Here is a 20,045-nt window from a genome sequence, read left to right as displayed (position 1 = left end):
TGGAGAAAGTGCCTCCAGGATGGGTTAATGTGCTTATATTATAAGAAGAGTTGAGAAGCAATCTCTCTCTACCAGCCTACACTGAATGCTAAGTGATACACTAAAGCCATAGCCAGAGGCAAATTAATCATGATTGAAGATACCTCTCCAAGAATTAAATCAATATGAGCCCCTTGATGTTAGATTTCCCCCCCCCCCTTCTGAACTGTGAGAGACAAACATTGGTTATTGCAACTACCCAGTCCATTGCATTTTTGTTAGGACAACTAGAGTTGACTAAGTCAGGGTTGATCCTATATAATGTTTATTCTGCCCTAGACAATTTTGTATTAAGTTATTGAACAAAGCTCCATGAATAGGGTTTCAATTAAATAATCCCTCTAAGATTTAAGCCTTGAGTATCTTGAGTTTTGCTTGTCCTTACACCCCATGACCCATACAGGATTGTTTAAGCAAGTCAGGACTTCCTGAGTTTTGAATTGTGAATAAGGTAGAGAGCTGGGTGTCAGGACCAGGTCCTATGCTCTAGAATTCACTGTAACAGTTGAGCTGACAGAGGGTAAATAGACCCAGTATCAAGTTCAGACCTTCTGTTGACCTACCTCCTAACAGAAATGTATAATCTATGGGAGAAACTAGAAAAGGCTGTTAGAGAGACAAAGAAGGAATCCCCCTGGTAGACTTTCCAGCTAATGTTATTTTCCAACTTCACTTTATATATACAATAGAAGTGTATGTACAGACTGCTTCAAGTAAGCACAGCTCTTTATGTGTAGAATGTCTAAAGAAAACCATTCTTGTATTATTTTGAAAAATGATTAGTTAACATACAGAGATTCTTACTGTTTGCTAAGGTTATTCTAAATAGTTCACAGGCCCCAGCTAGTTTGGTTCTTGCAACAGCTTTTGAGGTAAGAATTGTTGAGACTCTCAACCTTTGAGAACCCAAGGTACGCAGAGGATAAGTAACTTGCAGAAAGCCTGGTTGTTAGCTACTTGTACTGGATTCAAAACCAGACATTCCATCCTAGAGCCCCTGCTCAGCAGAACACTGGGCTTGCTCAGTGTTTCGCAAAGAGAAGACCAACTAGGGCCTCAGGGAACAATACTCACAGCAGAGGAAAGCAAGGCTAAATGAAGAAGGAGATAGAAGGTTCTACTGCCAAGGAAGAGAGAAGGCAGGGGAAGGAGAGACAGGGAAAAGGAAGCTAGAAACCATGCTTGGAGAATTCCATTAAAGGCTCAGTATTTCCTCAGAAAGAATGCATATAATTATATCCATACAAAAATTGCAAAAGTAAGTACATAACATAGATGTTAATATATATATATATACAGAGTATAGCACTTGTAATTAAAAATAGAAAACTGTGTATCTCAAAACATAAGAGGGGGTGTCAATGTGTGAGAAGTGATGCACCTTCTGTCTGGAGAATGTAACTATGACCCTTCTATACATTACAATAAATGAAAAAACATGTGTATGTCAAATCCCATTCATACTTCAGATTGGAGCTACAGCAGCCTTTGGGAAAACATTCACTAAAGAAAAAAGCAGGTGTTAACTGCAGATATAGTAAATTCTCAATATGTGAGAATAGAGAGCAGTGGGAAACATGAGTTCTGTGTTGTGTTCTCAAACACTTGACATCAATAATGCTTACCCATGTTGTAGAATAAATGATTGTGTGTGTGTGTGTGTGTGTGTGTGAATGGGTGAAAGAGAAAGGATGAGAGACAGACAGACATACACATACAGACAGAGAGACAGGCAGACAAGCAGGCAAACAGACAGACTGACATATCATGTTTACTTGAAAGGAAAATAGCAAAAGAAAAGCAGCAAAACAGATTCCCCGTAGAGAGAGGTCCCAAGGATGGGAGTCAAATGGCATCTGTAAGAAGTTGATTATTGTCACGTGGGACTCCTCCCATGTCTCCTGGGCTTTGGGCTGCTTACTTGATGGCTTAAGTCATGTATGGACTGTCTCCGCTCTTTTCATCAGTTGGGTGAGGGCCCAAGGCATTATGGGCAAAACTGTTGGAGCAGGAACTGAGGATATTATGGAAAGAAGTGTCATCCTGAAGAGCCCCATTTCTTTAAGAACAAGAAATGCCATGGTGGGCTATATGTCATCTGCCATGTGTTATGTCCACCACTTTTTATTCCTTTCTTCCTAACATTTCCCTTTCTTTCCCATATTCCTCTCTCTACGCGCTTTTCTAAGATGTAACTATTATGCTCTCTCTCTTTTTGGTTTTTTTTTTTTTGGTAGTTTTAGGTGTATAAAGAAATGTGTTGAAAGTACAATGGGTTGCTAACTCAAATACAATGGTTACTAACTCAAATACTTATTTAGTGATCCTGCATTTTTTTGGGGGGGGGACAGCAAATCTGTGTTCCTTTTGTACTTTTGGATGTTTTCTTATCCTTAATTTCAAAAAAATAGGTTGTGTAAAGTACTTACATTCTTTATCAGTCCTATTATGAGCCCTTTGACTAGCAATTGCAGTTATTATTTTTAAAATCTTGACTGTGAGGCAGCTTATGCCAATAAAAAGAAGAAAGGGTAAAGAAGAGGAGGAGGAAGAAGGAAGAAAAAGAAGGCTTGTGCTCTCAAAAACAAAGTAGGTAGTTGTAGCTCTGTCAGGAAGAGGATATCACTGCTTCTTTTTCCTCTTAATTATGCTATGAAAACGAACAACAGCAATCATGATAGAAGTAAACATCTCTAAATCTCTCATCATAGACCAAAGGAAAGGAAACACAGTGGAAGGGTAAAAGTATTGAGTGCTCATTGCCTTTGAAACATCTGGCACATTCAAAACACAGCTCCGGTTTGCCTCCTGGCAGTCATGGCACTCTCCCATGGACCAACAAGTTTGTGGACACAGCAGGGCCTGTCATCGATGTGACTAAACTTGGGCGTGGCTCTTACATTCTCTGCTTATTTATTCCCCTTAAAATAAAACCATTTATTACAGAGTAATTTTAAGAGAAGCTTGAAAAAGAAACAAGGAGAGATAATGAAAACATGCCTCACTCATATGATAATGTGTCACAGGCTTATCCCATGATATTCAAGTATCTAAAACTTGGACTCTTAGACTACTCAGACTTGTGCTTAAGAGTGAGGTCTAGGCTCATTTTTGTTTTTAGTTGAACATCTTTATCTTTTTAATGTAGAAACTTTTAGAAGGTATTGAATTTATTTATCTATTTATTTATTTATTTTTGTGGGTCATGGGGCTTGAACTTTGGGCCTGGACACTGTCCCTGATCGGTTCAGCTCAGGGCTACCACCCTACCCCTGGGCCTGGGCATTGTCCTTGTGCTCTTCAGCTCAAGGCTACCACCCAAACCCTTGAGCTATACCCCACTTCCCCGGTTTTAGGGATTAATTGGAGATAAGAGTTTCACATTTTTTAGTGCATAGGTTGACTTTGAACTTTGATCCTCAGATCTCAACCTACTGAGTAGCTAGGACTACAGGCATGAGCCACCACTCCCATCTTATTTATTTATTTACTTATTTATTTTGTCTGTTGTGGGGCTTGAAGTCTGGGCCTGGGCGCTGTATCTGAGCTCTTCACCTTAAGGCTACTGCTATACCCCTTGAGCCATAGCGCCACTTCTGGTTTTCTGGTGGTTAACTGGAGAGAAGAGTCTCATGGTTTTTAGTGCCCGGGTTGGCTTTGAACCTCGATCCTCAGATCTCAGTTTTCTGAGTAGCTAGGATTACAGGCATGAGCTATCATGCCTGGTTCAGAAGGTATTTTTTAAGGTGACACTGGATGTTAAGTCGGACTCACAGAGAAAGGATACATTTTTTTCATATGTGGAAGCTTGAACTAAAATATAAATATATATGAAAACATATCCTGGGTCAGATGCATTACATATATGTATATATGCACATGTATGTATATGTATTTGCACACACACAGACTGAAGTATGGTGTACACAGGAGTAGTGGATACCTACAGCATACATCATTTCAACAACTAACTGTTTAACTGAATAAAGCATATTTGGTTTGAGAGAGGGTTGGATTAAAGGGAGGGGGTGGATGAATAGACAGAGGAATAATATCCACTATATATATGTGGTTCGGGATGAATAGCTACAAATCTAGAAAATTCTAAGATCCTTCAGATGATCAATATGTGAAATAAAATTATGACAGAGAGGAGTGCATTATATAGGAAACTCTGTATGTGTATTGCGTGATTATGTATGTGTGTACGTGTGTGGGAATGTGTATGTCACTACCGAGACAGCACTGAGAGTGTCGCTCTGGGATTATAATAGGAAGGCTGAAATCAGCATGAAATGTCTTATTCCTCAAGGAACAGCACATCAACTGGCAAATAAAATTTCAAGAAAGGGTTTCCACTTTTATTAATGGACTAGGTGAAAAGAACTAATGTCTTCATGGGTTTATTTAAAGGAGAAAAGCTTCATTATTGAAGCATGTATCTAAAGCTCAGGACTAGAAGAAAATTTAATTATCTCTCCCTAGATGATACAGATTATAAATGTTGCAAAATGCTAACTGTGCTTGAATGGAAGTGATAAACATAATTTAACTTTGTGTTTGGTGAAAGGCAGAGGAATTAGTTAAACTGATGATGGTGATTTATGCTCTTTAATTTTGCTCAGTCTTTTAACACAGGGATTTCCACACCCATCTCCATTCATGTAACCAGCAGATTGTATCTTTGTGTGGCATTTAAGAGTTTTCTGACAAAATAATGTGAGCTGGCAGTTTAAAAGAAAGTCATGTCTAGCTTCTGACAGGATATCTGCTTTAGAAGTCTACAAAGTTTGTATAAATGCCAACCCTCAAAAAAGCCATTCAACTGTTCTCCCCAACCCCCCAATCCCACCCTCTTCCTAACTTACATCAAGACAAATCAGGATTGTAGGCATTTGGCAAGAGTAGGAAAAGGTCAAATTACACAGAAAAGCACCCAGGCTCACATTTACCAACAGCAACCATGAGTATGCCTTGACAAAAAAACAAAAACAAAACCCCACGATCTAACAGAAATTAAGAACAGATTATGAAATCATTTATCTAACAGAAAATTTCAAGTAATTATTTTATTACTTATTTGTTATTAGTTGGAAGTGTGTGTGTGTGTGTGTGTGTGTGTGTGTGTGTGTGTGTGTGCGTGTGCTTTTATTTCTCAAGTCTGGCACTCTACCACCTGAGCTAGACCCCTGTTTCCAGCCTTTTGGGAGTTAAGTGGAGATGAGTCATCATGGACTTTCCCGCCCTGTCTGGTTTGCAATACAGATTCTCAGATCTCAGCCTTCTGAGCTGCTAAGAGTACAAGCTTGAGCCACCAGCACCTGTTTTAAGACAGTATTTTAAGTGAATGCATTCAATTCAAGATGAATGAATAAGATGAGCAATGATATTATAGTGGAGGGAAGTGTGGTATCAGAAAGGGCTTGTTATGAATCACAAGGATAACTTCATTGGAAAAACAGAGCACAAACTCCCTTCGTCATCATTTTTTTCTTAAATAAACATTTCCCTCTTCCCATTAACCTATCTAAGAGAACTGCGCTGCTCATCTAGAAAAATTCTCTGCCTAGAAAATACAAATATTGGACCTTGGATCCCTTTTGTAAGGCGTTTTGTCATGAAAGCCCCGTTGACAATAACATTAGCAAGCTGGCAATGACCTAGCAGGTTCTTACCATCTCCGGGGTCCACAATCTCTACCGTGGTCACTGCAGGAAACTCCAAGGCGGCCAGCACAGGTTCCGAGAGAATCACCTGGAAGGTCTCTGACTGCTCATGTGTGCCATCGCTCAGGATCCGTACTCTCCATGTGGCCCTGGTTTGGCCTGGGTTGAATTGCACTTGCTTCTGAGCTTTGCCCCTGAAGTCTTTATCCTTCACCGCAGTCCCGTCTCTTGTGCCAATGCCTGCGTGGAAAGACAATATGTCCTCATTTTTATTTTCAATATGATTTTCTCAACTATTTTTGCTTAGTGCTGGGGATGAAATGGGTCCTTACACCTACTAGGCAAGTACATTACCACTAAGTGGCAACCCCAGGCCTGAGCATTATTATTATTGTTATTGTTATTTCTGCTGCTCTTGGGGCTTGAACTCAGGGCTTGAGTGCTGAGATTTTTTGAATAAGGCATTGCTCTACCACTTGAGCCAAGTCTCCATTTTTCCCCTTTGGGGTTTGTTTTCTGTTTGTTAATTGGAGCATCATGGACTTTCTTGCCCTGGCCAGCTTCAACTCATGATCCTCAGATCTCTTGCTTCTTGAATAGCTAGATTTACAGGCATGATAACCTGACTAATAACTTTTTACACCTGGACTGTTAATTTTTTGTGTGCCATTTTGTTTGACAATGCAGATGTGAGGGTTAGATGATTAGGGTTGGGTAGTTTATTATTCTTTCCCTAATTATGATATGGTTATTTGTTCTTTAAGCTAATTTTGTGTTAGAACTTCATGCAAAGTAAGAGTGAATAGGAGAACAGGGAAATGGAGAGGTTGTAGGACAGTATGGGAAAAGAAGCATGTTATATAGAAAGGAAATAGCATAATGAAATCCTGTTTATAAAAAAAAAAGCTCTTAAAATGAGGAGGAGGAGGAGGAGGCAAGGGAGTCAAGAAAGAGAGGGTGAGTCCAAGGGGAATATATCAAAATAAAGGTTTTATTTTAAAAATGTGTGTCTATGTTGGAAATGAACTATATAACTTGTGGGGGAGGGATAAGTGAGAGAAAATGAGGGAACAGTACTTAAAAAGAAATGTATTCATTACCTCACTTATGTAACTTTATCCCCCATTCATCACCTTTACGATAGAGATACAAAAAAAGTTTGTCTTAGGATGAGAAGAAAGGATAGGAAAGCAACATAGATAGATGAAATTGACCAAAGCATATTATTAGAATGTTTTAAATATCACAATAAAGCCTTTTGGTACAATCAATTGATGCTACCAAAATGCAAAATTCTTTTCACAGTTCTCAGAAAAATAAATGGCATAAACATTGCAGTGTAATTTTTTCCTTTTCAGTAAATTGTGATTTACTGAAAGACATAGAAGAGAAAGAAAAAGAAATACAGAGCAAGATGTAGAGAAAGAAAGAGACAGATAGTGACAGGCAGACAGACAGAAATTTTTCTGTTGATAGGGATCTTACTAGTTGGTTAAGAGTTGATGGACCAGTAAAAGTTCAAAATAATTACAGAGCTCCAAAGCTTTTATTTTGCTGGCATTTCCCTAGATCCTTATCTGAGTTGATAGTCTCAGTCAAAAAAAGCTCTTTTACCTGTATAAATTCTAGCAGCCTAAATGTCTGCTAAATATAAAGAACAAAAAACAATGTAATTCTTTAGGTATTACAATTTTTTTTCAACACATCAAGTATTCAGGGCTGTGTATTATTACTACAACTGATCCAAATATGTGTACTTTTCATTAGATTAGGCTTTATGAAACAACATGAACCCAAACTGCACTTGAAAAATGTATTTATTTGCTTTCATCTTTCCGTTGAAGAAAGGATTCGAATTTTGGTTTGGAATCCTGGTGACAAAGAAAGTAGGCAACATAAATCTTTCATTTCATATGGTGCCTTGGTAATTATGCAACTTTTAGTGAGCTACCAAACATTCAAATAGTAAATTACATTTTGCTGCCTAAAACAGCACAGAAGTTATTGTTTATTTATTAAAGTAACCTTCATCCACTCATTATACTCATGAAGATTTTTATACATAAGTCATAGATTCCCTTAAGTTTGTTCTACACTAGTGACATCAGTTTTCATTTTTAAACATATGAGTGTTTTATAAAGTTGCTTAATGTCAAAGAAAGAAAGGTAAAAGGCTTAACGATATATTTACCTACATAAAAATCTGTTTTCTTGTTTATTTTTTTAGCAGCTAAAGAATCTTTAACTGTGACTCTCTCTCTCTCCCTAAGCATTCAGAGCTGCGAACCAAACTAGTGCTTTCATCACTCTAAGGGAAAAAAATGATAAGCCTTTACTACAAAAAAGAGATTTTGATGACAAAGTGAAAGTGGAACTTACTTATAAATGAAGTTTCTCCCAAGTAACCTCTGCGTTTCAGGACAATATCTATAAATTTGGAGTCTTCATTGACCAGATAATATTCTTTTTCAAAGGAAATCCATGCCCAATTCAGACGAAAATGCTGGTTGGTTAACCGGTTTCCCCCTGGAAAATTAACAAAAAAATATTTAAAGTTCTGAATTCATGCTTTATTTGAATGAATGACCTCAAAGATTCCACATATCACATTTTAATGATATAAATCAAACAATCACTGCTGGTATTTGTTGGCTACACAACTCTCGAACATATAATATACATGGAGATATAGCTTCTATTCAGTTTGTATATACCTACAACCGCTGATATAATCCATCACAATTTCTTTTTCTTTTTCTTTCTTTTTTAGTAAAGAGAGGTTGATACGGAGAAAGAGGCGCATAACTCACCTACTAGTAGAAAAATCTACAATCCTACAACCCAATATCCACTGTTGCAGGATGAGGTCTTAGCCACAAGGTGGCGTGGAAGAGCATTTTTTTTTTTTTTCCTTCTTTGTCAAGTTTTTAAAGGCACAGACAACTTTACAAATACCTTTTTCTGGTTCACAGAACAATTGGGTGCAAGGCTTTAATTATAGCCACTTAAGGAAAAACAAATATCCCTTCTTTACCTCCCTTCCCCACCAGATTCCACGCCATTCCTCAGAGCAAACAGACAGCTCTTTCCTTCCTCTCTGAGATAAGGCTTTCTCCTCCCACTTCCCCACCAAAGTGGATCTGGCTGCTTAACCAGAGAAAATGAAGCTGGCTGGCATCTCTCGAATATGAAAATTACTCTGTTGGGTAAACAAAGGAGAAAATGATTATCAGCTGATCCCTCTGCACCTATCTCTTTACTCCTTTTGATCTTGCCAATTATTTCAGAGTAAGGTGAGGTTTATAAACAAACATGACACGTCCTTTTAAGTCTTTTTGGAAAAGAGTAGTGGGGAGAAGCCCAAATAATAAACATAGCTAGAGGCACAATTTTAATTCAGTTTCTTCTTTTCTGGGTTCCAATAAAGAAAGCTACCAGAGGGGGGGAAAAAACAAACAAGACAGGAAAATGTGGAAACTTTTAAAGCCTGAGAAAAACAATTTAAAAACAAAAATGAAAACCCACAGAAAGAGGGCAAGATGCAAGTGAGTAAACACATCAAACCTTTTTTTTTGCCAGTCCTGGGGCTTGAACTCAGGACCTGAGCACTGTTCTTGGGCTTTTTCCTCAAGGGCTAGCACTTTGCTACTTGAGCCACAGCACCATTTCTGGCTTTTTCTATGTATGTGGTACCAAGGAATGAAACCCGGGTCTTCCGGCATGCTAGGCAGGCACTTTAACACTAGGCCAAACTTTCAGCCTCCACATCAAAACTTTCTGTGCTAGATTTTGTTTTAAAGAAAAAGTACAGTGAGGGTTTTTTGTTTGTTTGTTTTACAGTTTTTTTTTTGGACACATAAACTGGAAAAGGGTATCTGGGACAGCTGAGATTACATATGGGAAAAATGCATTATCTTGGGTTTTTTTGTTGCTTAACTTATAAATGAACCAAAGCTTTTCATTCAGCTCTATGGTAAAGGGGGGTGGGGAGGGGGAGATGAGATCAAAAAGATGTTCATATCACTTAATGTTGAAGTATCTGTATGGATTTTTGCTTTAAGAAAAGTCAAATATACTTGTAAGGAATCATTCATCATACCATTTCTTGGTTTGGATTTTTATTTTGAGAAAGGGTCTTAGATTTGTGATCCTCAAATCTCAGCCTCTGCAGCAGCTAGATGTGTGCACCCTAGCATGTGGCTTTAAGGTAACTTTTTTTTTTTTTTTTTTTTTTTTTTTGTCAGTCCTGGGCTTGAGCTCGGGGCCTGAGCTTGGACTTTCTCAAGGCTAGAACTCTACTACTTGAACCATTTCTGTTTTTTTTTTTTTCTTCTATGTATGTGGTACTGAGGAATCGAACCTGGGTCTTTGTGCATGCCGAGCAGGCAAGCACTCTACAATTAGGCCAAACTCCAGGCCCCTAAGGTAACTTTTAAAGTATATCCTATATCTATATTGGAAAGTAAGAATTGGTATTGGTTTAAGAAGGAAGCTCATCCCTTGTTTTGGTCCTCATGCACTTAGTTTGTATAATATCCATTGATTCTCAGGGGCTCTCCTTTAAAAAGAAAAAGAATTTTTTGTCTGAAAGGCACCTCAGACTTGGATTCCAAGACCCACGTCATTTTTTTATTTTTTAAGCGAGTGTCTGACATGGAGCAGCTTATTTCTGTGAACCTCTGTTTCCTCATCAGAACAGTCAAACAGGAATGCTACTAATTACCACGACTGCTGTTCTGTGGCTCAAGTGAAGCAACCCATAACACACATGCAACATCCTGTGGCCAGATAGTCTAATTCTATAAATGACAGTCATTCCCCAATCCACAGCCTTGCCAGCCTGCCTACACATGCCCAAATCCATCCTGCATCCATTGTCTACTTCTACATCTCTTGTAAATGCCTCAGAGTTCCTTTCACTTTTGTCCCCTTCCCTTACACCCAACTCCTCTTTGGATTTCCAGGTTTACCCTAAACTACCTGAGTATTCCTAATTTGTTCTAACCTGCTAATCCAAGGTCAAGCCAAGACCCTGCAGCTCCAGAGATCTATGACTTTTGTCCCCAATCATCCATTGTCTTCTTGCCTAATCTTATCTTTGATTGGCACTACTTATGAATCTCTATCTTTATTCCTTCCATCCTCCCTCCATCAGCCCTAAGTCTCTTGGGGTTTCTGTAATTCTCTCTTCTCCATGATTTTACAGATGCTCGTGTATGGACTTTTCGCTACAATTTTGCACCTGAGTTGATATTTCTCTCAGCCTTTAATTATATTAATTTGTGTAAGAAATTAAGGGTGTATACAATTGTTGTCAACATCTTGTCTGTCAAATTAGGTGATACACCAGAGGCTGATTTCTAAATTAATTTATTATATGACAACAATTTGATGCCACATTTCTGTTCTTTTAGATTGGGGCTCCAGTCAGCTCAGGTTTTACCTCCAAACTGCCTGTTGTGTTATTTTCAAGACATTCCTTGTCCACCCTAACTCTAATGGCTTTGATACTACCACTTTTTAAAGTTATTATTTTATGATAATTTTCTGCATGTATATGTATCGAATTGTATCAAATTGGAGGAGTAACCATTTCCATCTCCTTAAAGATTTTTCTGATTGTGGTTATTACAGAAGGGTGAGTGGAGAAAGGGAAGATAGAGAGAGGTAAATAGGTGAATAAGTGTTGTTTGTTGCAAAAGATAAGTCCTGATACTCCACGACACAGTTGGAAAATTACAGGCCACAATAACTCATGCTGCAGTTTTGTTGAAATGTTAAAGTCTTAGTTCTCATGTCTGTGGTACTACTGGGAGTTGATGGACACTTTAGAGGGTGGGGCCTAGTAGAAGGAAGTTAGGTCATTGGAAGGGATTATTAAAGCCATGGCACAGCTTCTTCCTATCTTTGATTCCTGATTGCCATGAGACAAGCAAATTGCTCTAGCCCACACTGCCTCGCTGCAAACAGGGCCTCTTGACTGTCATCTGCCAACTTCTACAATGGTGAACTAAAACAAACATGTCTTCTCCTTAAGTTGATTCTCTGAGCTATTTTGTTACAGTAACAGAACTGTGTCATGTATTTTATGGGTAACTGGAAGAGAGGAGCTTGTAAAGATATAGAGATGGAAATGAAATTGCCTTGATTTGTCAAGTAAACATTGTTATTGAAGTATGCTGTGTATTACTTCCTCTGAAGAGAAACACCCATCTACACTCTACCCTCATCGTTTCCTGCACACAGATGGAGGATTTTGTACATTCTGTTGCCTTCTCTAAGAACAACCTTAGCTTTTTTATGCCTCTATTCCCCATGTTTTGACAACTTTTGGCTAGCTGTACAAATTGACTTTCATTCTTGAAATATTGTTTTAAAAATTCTCTTCTAAACATTAGACATTGAAGAAAGTTTTGTGAACAGAGCCTTCTCTCGATTCTCTCTAAATACAGTACACCTGAACACAACTGATCTCTTAATTCTGTTTAATTTTATTTTTTGCCAGTCCTGGGCTTGAATTCAGGGCCTGCGCACTGTCCTTGGGCTTTTTCTCAAGGCTAAAGCTCTACCACTTGAGCCACAGCACCACTTCTGGCCTTTTCTATATATATGATACCAAGGAATCAAATCTGGGTCTTCGTGCATGCTAGGCAAGCACTCTACCACTAGGCTAAACTCCTGGCCTGTATAATTTTTTTCTTCAGCACTTTCCACAACCTCCTGGCCTATGTATAGTTATTCTTCTGTTTGATCATTATCTGTCTCTTCTCCAAAGCAATCCAAAATAGCAGAGACCATTTGCTTAAGAAGAAAAAAAAGATAAGAAGGAAAAAAAAAGACAGCTATTGAATGAATTAGAATCATAAGTGTCTTTGATGAGAGAAGTTGAGACATGCTTCTGTTTTTAACTGAGCAATATAAATTTCAGTTCAAGCATAATCCATCTCAGTACTGAATCTTTTCATTAAAAATATATTTGTTTTTATGTTGGATGCTAATGCCTCATACTTGTAATCCTAGCTACTCAAGAAGCTAGGATGTAAGGATCAAAGTTTAAAGCCAGACCAGGCTGGAAAGTCTATGAGACTCTTACCCTCTAAATAACCAACAAAAAATCCAGAAGTAGAGTTGGCACTTGATGGGTAGAGCGCCAGCCTTTAGTGGAAAAAAGCTACAGGAGAGTTCAAGCCCCAGTACTACCACACTTGTACACACAAAAAATGTAGTTCTTTCCGGTGACTCTTTCTATAATGCATAAACACCATGTAAAGCTTTAAAGTAATTACTAATAAATGTGAATCACTGAAACTTGCATTTCTCTAAATGACATCTTCAGGGATTACTGGAGATGAAAGGTTTCTTCCCCATTGTGGAAGAGCATGGGTGTATGTTAACCATACCTACTCATTTCATTAAATAGAAATTTCATTTTGTTTCTACTTAATGACGAGTACAACTTACTTTCAAGTTGATATCTGTGTTTTGGAAGGATGAGAGTCCCCATAAAGAAGTTATCAAATTACTGCTTAATCCAAGATTTTGAATGACATGGAGCTAAATAGGTTTGTCAGTATTTCACATGGACACCTACTGTTTTAGGATTCCACTTGAAATAAAATTTAGCAAAAACATGGAGAAACTTTGCTTTGGTAGACAGTGAGATGTACTGGGTTAATTATTACAGTAACTGAGAATTCATTCTTAAAGAGGGATTTTTGAAGTAGATATTTAACTAACGAATAGGAAATTAAGTCCATAAAGCTTACCTCGGGGAAAAAAAAAAAAAAAACTACAGAACTTCTGAAACACACACACACACACACACACACACACACACACAAACACACACACACACAGTTCTATTTCTATTTTGTTTCAGAATTTGTTAAAAATGTCAGTACTCACTTATTAATGTAAGTGAAACAAGGACTGGAGGAACTAAGCTATAGTGTTTTATAACTCCCTTTATTAAAAATGAAAGCCCAACCAGGGCACTTATGCCTGTACTGTAATCCTAGCTACTTAGGAGGTTGAGATCTGAGGGTGGCAGTTTAAAATCACCCCTGGCAGGAAATTCCATAATACTCTTATTCCAATTAACTACAGAAAGAAAGAAAGGGGGGTGAGGGGCGTGAGGGAAAGAGAAAGTCAGAAATGGAGTTGTGGCTTAAGTAGCACAGCACTAGTTTTGAGCAAAAGAGCTCAGGGACAGTACCCAGGTTCTTGTGTGATTGTTTTCTTAACGTACTATGTTATTTCTCTTCTCTGTTTTGCCCTTTGGTTAATCTTATATTGTATGTTTATTTGTTTATTTGAAATAGGAAAGGGAAGGGGGGAAAACAAGATGATTGGGAGGAGGTAAGGGAAAGGAAATGGGGACAAAAACATGAGAAGGGGTATCAATGTGTGAGAAGTAATGTACCTACTATCTGGCGAGTGTAACTGTAACCCCTCTATACATTACCCTGACAATAAAAAATTAAATTAAATTAAATTTAAAAAAGAATGAAAGCAATTTTATTCACTCATTTAATACATACTATGTTAAGTTCTTTAAAAATGAATGAAATCATAAATGTTCATGATTTAACCAAAGCAAAAAGTAAAATTTTCAATGACATTAAGCAATTTAGAAACCTGATGGAATTTTAATTTATATGTGATTAGATACTTTCTAAAATGAGTCCGTCATATATGAAGTCTAAGGGCCTAGTCTCAGTCTGGTGGGAAACAAATTAAATTCATAACTGTGTTGTAAATCCCCACAACAGGTGCCGGACAGCTGATCACCACTCCCCAATGGTTTGTCCGCAAGTTCTGACACTAAAGCCATAAAGGTTTTGATGAAAAGACCCCTTTTGAACTTTCCAGCTGGCCTTTAGGCTTCTGTTCAATTCAAACTCTGTAGTTATTTTAGAATAACAAAGAATTCCAATCTTCAATTAGCCCTCCCTAAAAACACAGGGCTGCCTGAATTCTGCAAAGACAAAGCACACTTCAGTTGCCAGTATCAAAATTTTTGAGCTGCTTGGAGGTGGCTGTTTGTTTAGCTTTGGAAGACATTTCTTCTTGTACAAAGCAAGTAACAAGTAAAGAATGTTCTTGATATTTTCTAGCTTGAAAAAAAATTCACAGGACAAGAATCAGGCTTAACTTTGAGGCTGGTTGTAAATTAAATACACAGAAACCTTAAAACAAAAACAGTCCATGCACAGGATCAACCTATAGTCCTTCCTCTTCTTTTTTCTTCTTCTCTTTTCTTTTAATTTTGGTAGTACTGGGGTCTGAATTCAGACCTTTGCTGAAACTGTCACATCAACCCATACTGTTTTTGATGGTCATTTTTGAGACAGCATTTAGGAACTTTTCTGTTTGGGCTGGCCTGGACCCATGTCCTTTCAGTGGTTAACATCTCAAGTAACTATAATAATTATCTACCTGCACTCAGGAAGAGTCTTTTAAAACAGCAACAATAGATAGTCAAGGATTGAGAATGTGGCTCACTGACAAAGTGCTCACCAAAAATGGATTAAGATAGTATGACTTACTTGACTGGAGGAAATAATTCAATTTTTTAAAGCAGGTTTTTAAAAAATTTATTTATTTTAAGTCTTGATCTCTTAGAGAATATGCCAATGATTAGAAACCCTGCAATCACCACCAAGGTAAGAGTTAATAATTACGGTGAGAAGCTAAATCAAACACAAGAGATTGGTTTTATGGCTATTTTGGTGATAAACCAGTGTTCACTTTAACCTTGTATAGCCTTGGGCATCTTCCATAAGTGAACCTCTGTTAGCTGTGGAATTAGGGTTCTCTGGCCTTTCAAAAGTCAGGTTTTAGTGTTGATTTTAGTGTCTGATTTTAGTGTTGGCTGAAACCCACCTGATGCAAAGCTGAAGTTCTCAATGGACCCCCCTCTCCTCCAGCAATGGGCATTCAAATGAAATAGAGCATGCACAGTGATGGCCTGTGCTGGGGGAGGTGCTGATAATGAGATGTGGGGCTTCATAAGCAAGAGGGATTGCTTTTACCTAAGAGGATCAAAGACAAAGCTGTGCAAGGGATAGTAGTTAAAGGAGCCATAAATACAGGGTGGTCTTTGGACCTTCCCAGTGACGGAGAAGAAGGTATTCTTGAAAGATTATAAGACATCTAGGAGAAAGAGAACTTCAAAGCATTCAGCTCAAGACATCTACTAAGTGGGGATTTCCTTCTTCTATTCCTTACATGTAATTGGGCATTAGAGACAATGAAGCAGTAAGTTAAGATTCTCCTAAAGCCTTACCTGGAGTGGGCTGGGGGAGAGAAGCTTATGCTGAATGGTCATAGACCCTAAATGTTGACTGATCATCTTACTCTTAGCACCTGTGACTAAAGAACTCAAGGGTACCTTCAAAGAATTGCCAATATCCTTTATAATATTGTAGGTTATTTCATCATTTTAAGGATTACTTTCATCCAATAATGGAGTGTACAAAAATTATTGCCCTATGCAACTTTTGATGATTAGAATATCATTTTCCCCTCCCTTCTGAGTGTCTTTATCCCATTTTCATTAGCTTATTTTATACCAAATATTTCAAATGAGACCTAGCAGAGCACAAGGGATCTACCCTATACACCAAGAAAGAGAATGTGTAGAGAAATGAATGAAAAGACCTAAGCGGTGGAGAGAAATAGAGGAGGCACCATTCACTGATCTCTGTTGTACATACAGGCTCACATGGGATATTTTAGATGCATGCACGAGAGACGGGGGGGGGGGGGGGCGCTCAGGGCATGGGCATTGTCCCTGGGCTTTTTCTCTCAGGACTGGCACTCTACCATTTGAGCCACACCTCCACCTCTAGCTTTTTGGTGGTTAATTGGAGATAAACATCTCAGGAACTTTCCTGCTCAAGCTGGCTTTGAATCAGTATCCTCAGCTCTCACTCATATGCATAGTTTGTGAGCCAGTGATGCCCAGCTCTTTTTGGATATTTTCAAATAAAACAGGCACAAATAAACATGACCATCACAGCCAAGAGAAAAAAGGAGGATAAGACATCTTGATTGCTTCCAACAGAACTGACAATTTGTAATTCACATTCTGTGCTCTATTTTTCTGGGAGAGCCACAGGTAGGAAGTTCCTATATAATGTGTGTGTGTGTGTGTGTGTGTGTGTGTGTGTGTGTGTGTTGATGCTGAGGGCTAACAGTACTGTTCTTGCTTCAAAAAGCAAAAGAATCATAATCCACGTTATTAAGTGGAGTTTTATTTCTTCCACATGTGATTTGGTCAAATGCATGCCTGTAATCGTCAAGAACAGAAAAGGTACATAACGGGGTATATTTCTTCTGTGCCTGTAATAGGGCTTGAACTAGAGGTCTTTGACTTTTGCGTACCTGTTTTTTCTTCTTTTTTTTATTGTTTTATTGTTAGGGTGATGTATAGAGGGGTTACAGTTACATTCGTCAAGTAATAGGTACATTACTTCTTGAACATTGATAATTTGAGATGAGTCTCATAGCTTTGTCTTCCCTGGCTAGCTTTGAATGACAATCCTCTGATTTCAGCCTTCTGGGTAGTTATGATTCTAGATGTGATCCACCCGCCCTTGGCTTTGTGAAGCCATAAATTCCTACTCTGTACAGGAGGCTGATAAGCAGCCCATTCTTATTATTTCTGTATTCCATATCTGCAAATGCATCTAGTGAAAAGAATTTGTAATCCCCCAAATCAATACTGGAGGTGGTTTTTTTTGTGATCATTTTTGAAAGCGCACATATATGTTAAGATGTTTTCTTTATCTGATACTCTTCTATAAACACATGTCCTCTTCATTTGCTTGTTGGTGATTACATTATTTATAAAGGATCCCACATTATCATGCTAAAGAACTACGCAGTATCTTAAAGACAAGAGAGCTGTAATATACATTCCAAAGAAAACAATTCTGTCATGTAAATTTTGTTCACTCATGAGCTCTGTTGCTGTAGGCTGTGAAAGTAATGCTAATTGTCAGTGACACATATCAAGTAAGGTGCTTTTGAGCAGAACATGCAGGGAAGGAAGAGATGTATTGATCAGGTGATGAAAAAAAATAACTATCACAGGAACCTTACTTAATTATTTCCTTTAGGAACAGTAGTTCACTGTTGGTAAATTTAGTATTTGTAGTGATTTGATAGCTAGCACCTAGTTTTCACTAATAATACAAAACAACTTTGACTCAGGATAAGTCACAATATGTCATTCTCTCTGGATGGGAGGAGCGGAGAAGTATCCCCCTCATCTTCCTATTTTTTTCCCCTGGCTTATGGTGAACAGCATGAACTGAAAAGAATTCCCATGTTCTCATATGGACAGCCTCAGCCTTTCTCCCAGCCATCTGTCCCAGGTCACCACAATTCTGGTGTGCAGACAGCACTGTAGCTCCTATGTGAAAAGCCTCTACCTCCTGTTTGGCTACCTGCCAAGAGGATATACAAAAGGAGCCTTCAGAGTTGTCATTACCCTGTATGAAGGTGATGTAGACGGAAGTAATCCTTTTGCAGAGCCACCCCTAATCTTGGAGGAGAGTCTGAGTATAGTTTACTCTGAGTTGAAAGCACAATTAGCTCATGCCTGTGGGTTCTTCGGTAGGAAATTGGCCTGACAGTCCTTATGGTCCCTGATTTTCCTGGGCTGCATGAAGTCGCTCCAGAAAGAACTAACCACATGGATATGGATGTCAGGGACAATAACAGAGTCCATATTGAGTTTTCGATCCTTAGTATGACGTCAACTCATTTCTGACTTTTCCCAGGTTCTTCCTGAATACGTTTGGGTCTTAGCAAAAGACAAAGACAGAAATGGAGATTTAATTTAATGCTCAGCTGATTTTTTCTTTTCATATCAGGGGCCAGGAAGAACTCTTGGACACCCATTTTCTTTGCTACAAAATAGCAGCAAAGTTTTCTGCACAGCTCTAAAGCCTACCCTGGGGCAGGGTCACCTCAAGGAAAAAGCTGGGCATAGTTGCTAGAGCTGCGTTGGGATTGTGGGATTGGGTATACTGCAGAAAATACCTACTGTGGGCAGCAGGAAAGGTTCAAAAAGCGTGGTCATCAGCCAATGGCATGGGCTTGAACCACACAGGCACTGATGAGTTCAGAGCCACACTGGCTAGGTGCAGGTGTGAACTGGCTGATCTTCACCCAACCTTAAGGACCCTAAACATGTCCACAGAAGAAGAGTCATGCAAGCTGGGGAAGTGGTCAGTGGTATCAGGCATATTGTCTCAATGAGTTTTACGTGAATCTCCACAAAAGAAGAATTGCCATGTTTTGTGCGTAAGGCAAATGAGTGCAGGTTAATTCTTTTACACCAAAATTCTTTTCATTTATTCTAGGGGCAGATCATGGATTTGAAGCCAGCCTGTTGGTATTCTTTTTATTTTTTTTTCTTGTGCTTCTTCCAACTCATCAGTGACTTCATTGTGGTCAATATTTAAGTTCAGGCTCTTCTAGCTTCATTCCAATTGGTGAAAATTAATTTATAAATGGTTGCTTTTAGATAGAAGCAAAACACAATAGGAATTTTGCTTCACCATTAGCTAACATGGTGGTGCTATGAAAGAGGTAATAATAGCTCATAAAATGGTAAAAAAAAAACCAATAACAATGGAAAAACAAAAGATTATGGAGGTCAGTTTCTAAATGTTTGAGGTGGAATTACAGAGCAAATAACACCAACTAAGAGCTAAGATCTTTGTGTATTAGGTAGGTGTGGACTGAAGTCACAGTCAAAGTTGAGTAACTAGATGGATGGAAGGGAATCCTTCTTATAGGCTGATTGGAAGCTATCCCTTAGATTTAGAAAAAAAAGAAAAGAAAGAAAGAAAAAAAAATGCTGAACACTTTCTAATTATGGCTCCTCTTTCCACTGCCAGACACCCTCTTCTCATAAGGGAAATAATTAAATGTAAAAGTCATGCACTTGTTTTCATATGCTGCACCAAAAGAAAGGAATCCTAAATTTAGATCCACTCAACCAGTATTTATGCATATTTCCTTAGTCAAACTGAAAGGTGTCAGACTTCAGTTTGTTAGTAAGAGCCTCAGCCGCCAGAACGGGATAGATATCTATACTGCAGGAATGCATGCCTGGGAGAAGGAATTCAGGCACAGATCCACCCAGGGACAAAGTACAAAGCAAACCTGTAATTGCTAGGTGAACTCTCTGTCACACAGGGACAGCATTGGATTGTCTTTGAGTCTTCAATTCAAAACTTAGTCATTTTGATGCCATATGTCGTTTTCTTCCCCACCCCCAAAAGTTCAACATTGCATCTTAAATAAGTACTCAAATGAACT

At 38.4% G+C, this 20,045-nt stretch overlaps 1 protein-coding gene across 1 annotated transcript in view; it reads right to left on the bottom strand.

The window, feature by feature from the left end:
* Positions 1-20,045, bottom strand: part of Frem2 (FRAS1 related extracellular matrix 2) — a 157,009-nt gene that overhangs the window by 65,196 nt on the left and 71,768 nt on the right. The window contains exons 3-4 of the mRNA XM_090342296.1: positions 8,085-8,231; positions 5,715-5,945 (exon numbers count right to left, since the gene is read on the bottom strand). Coding sequence (XP_090198422.1) covers positions 5,715-5,945; positions 8,085-8,231 — 378 coding nt within the window. The remainder of the gene's footprint in view (positions 1-5,714; positions 5,946-8,084; positions 8,232-20,045) is intronic.

Source organism: Megascapheus bottae, chromosome 11 (genome assembly GCF_031878675.1).
Source record: "Megascapheus bottae isolate mThoBot1 chromosome 11, mThoBot2.hap1, whole genome shotgun sequence".
NCBI lineage: Eukaryota > Metazoa > Chordata > Mammalia > Rodentia > Geomyidae > Megascapheus > Megascapheus bottae.
Note: the sequence above shows the minus strand (reverse complement) of the source record. Positions and strands in the feature narration are given on the sequence as shown.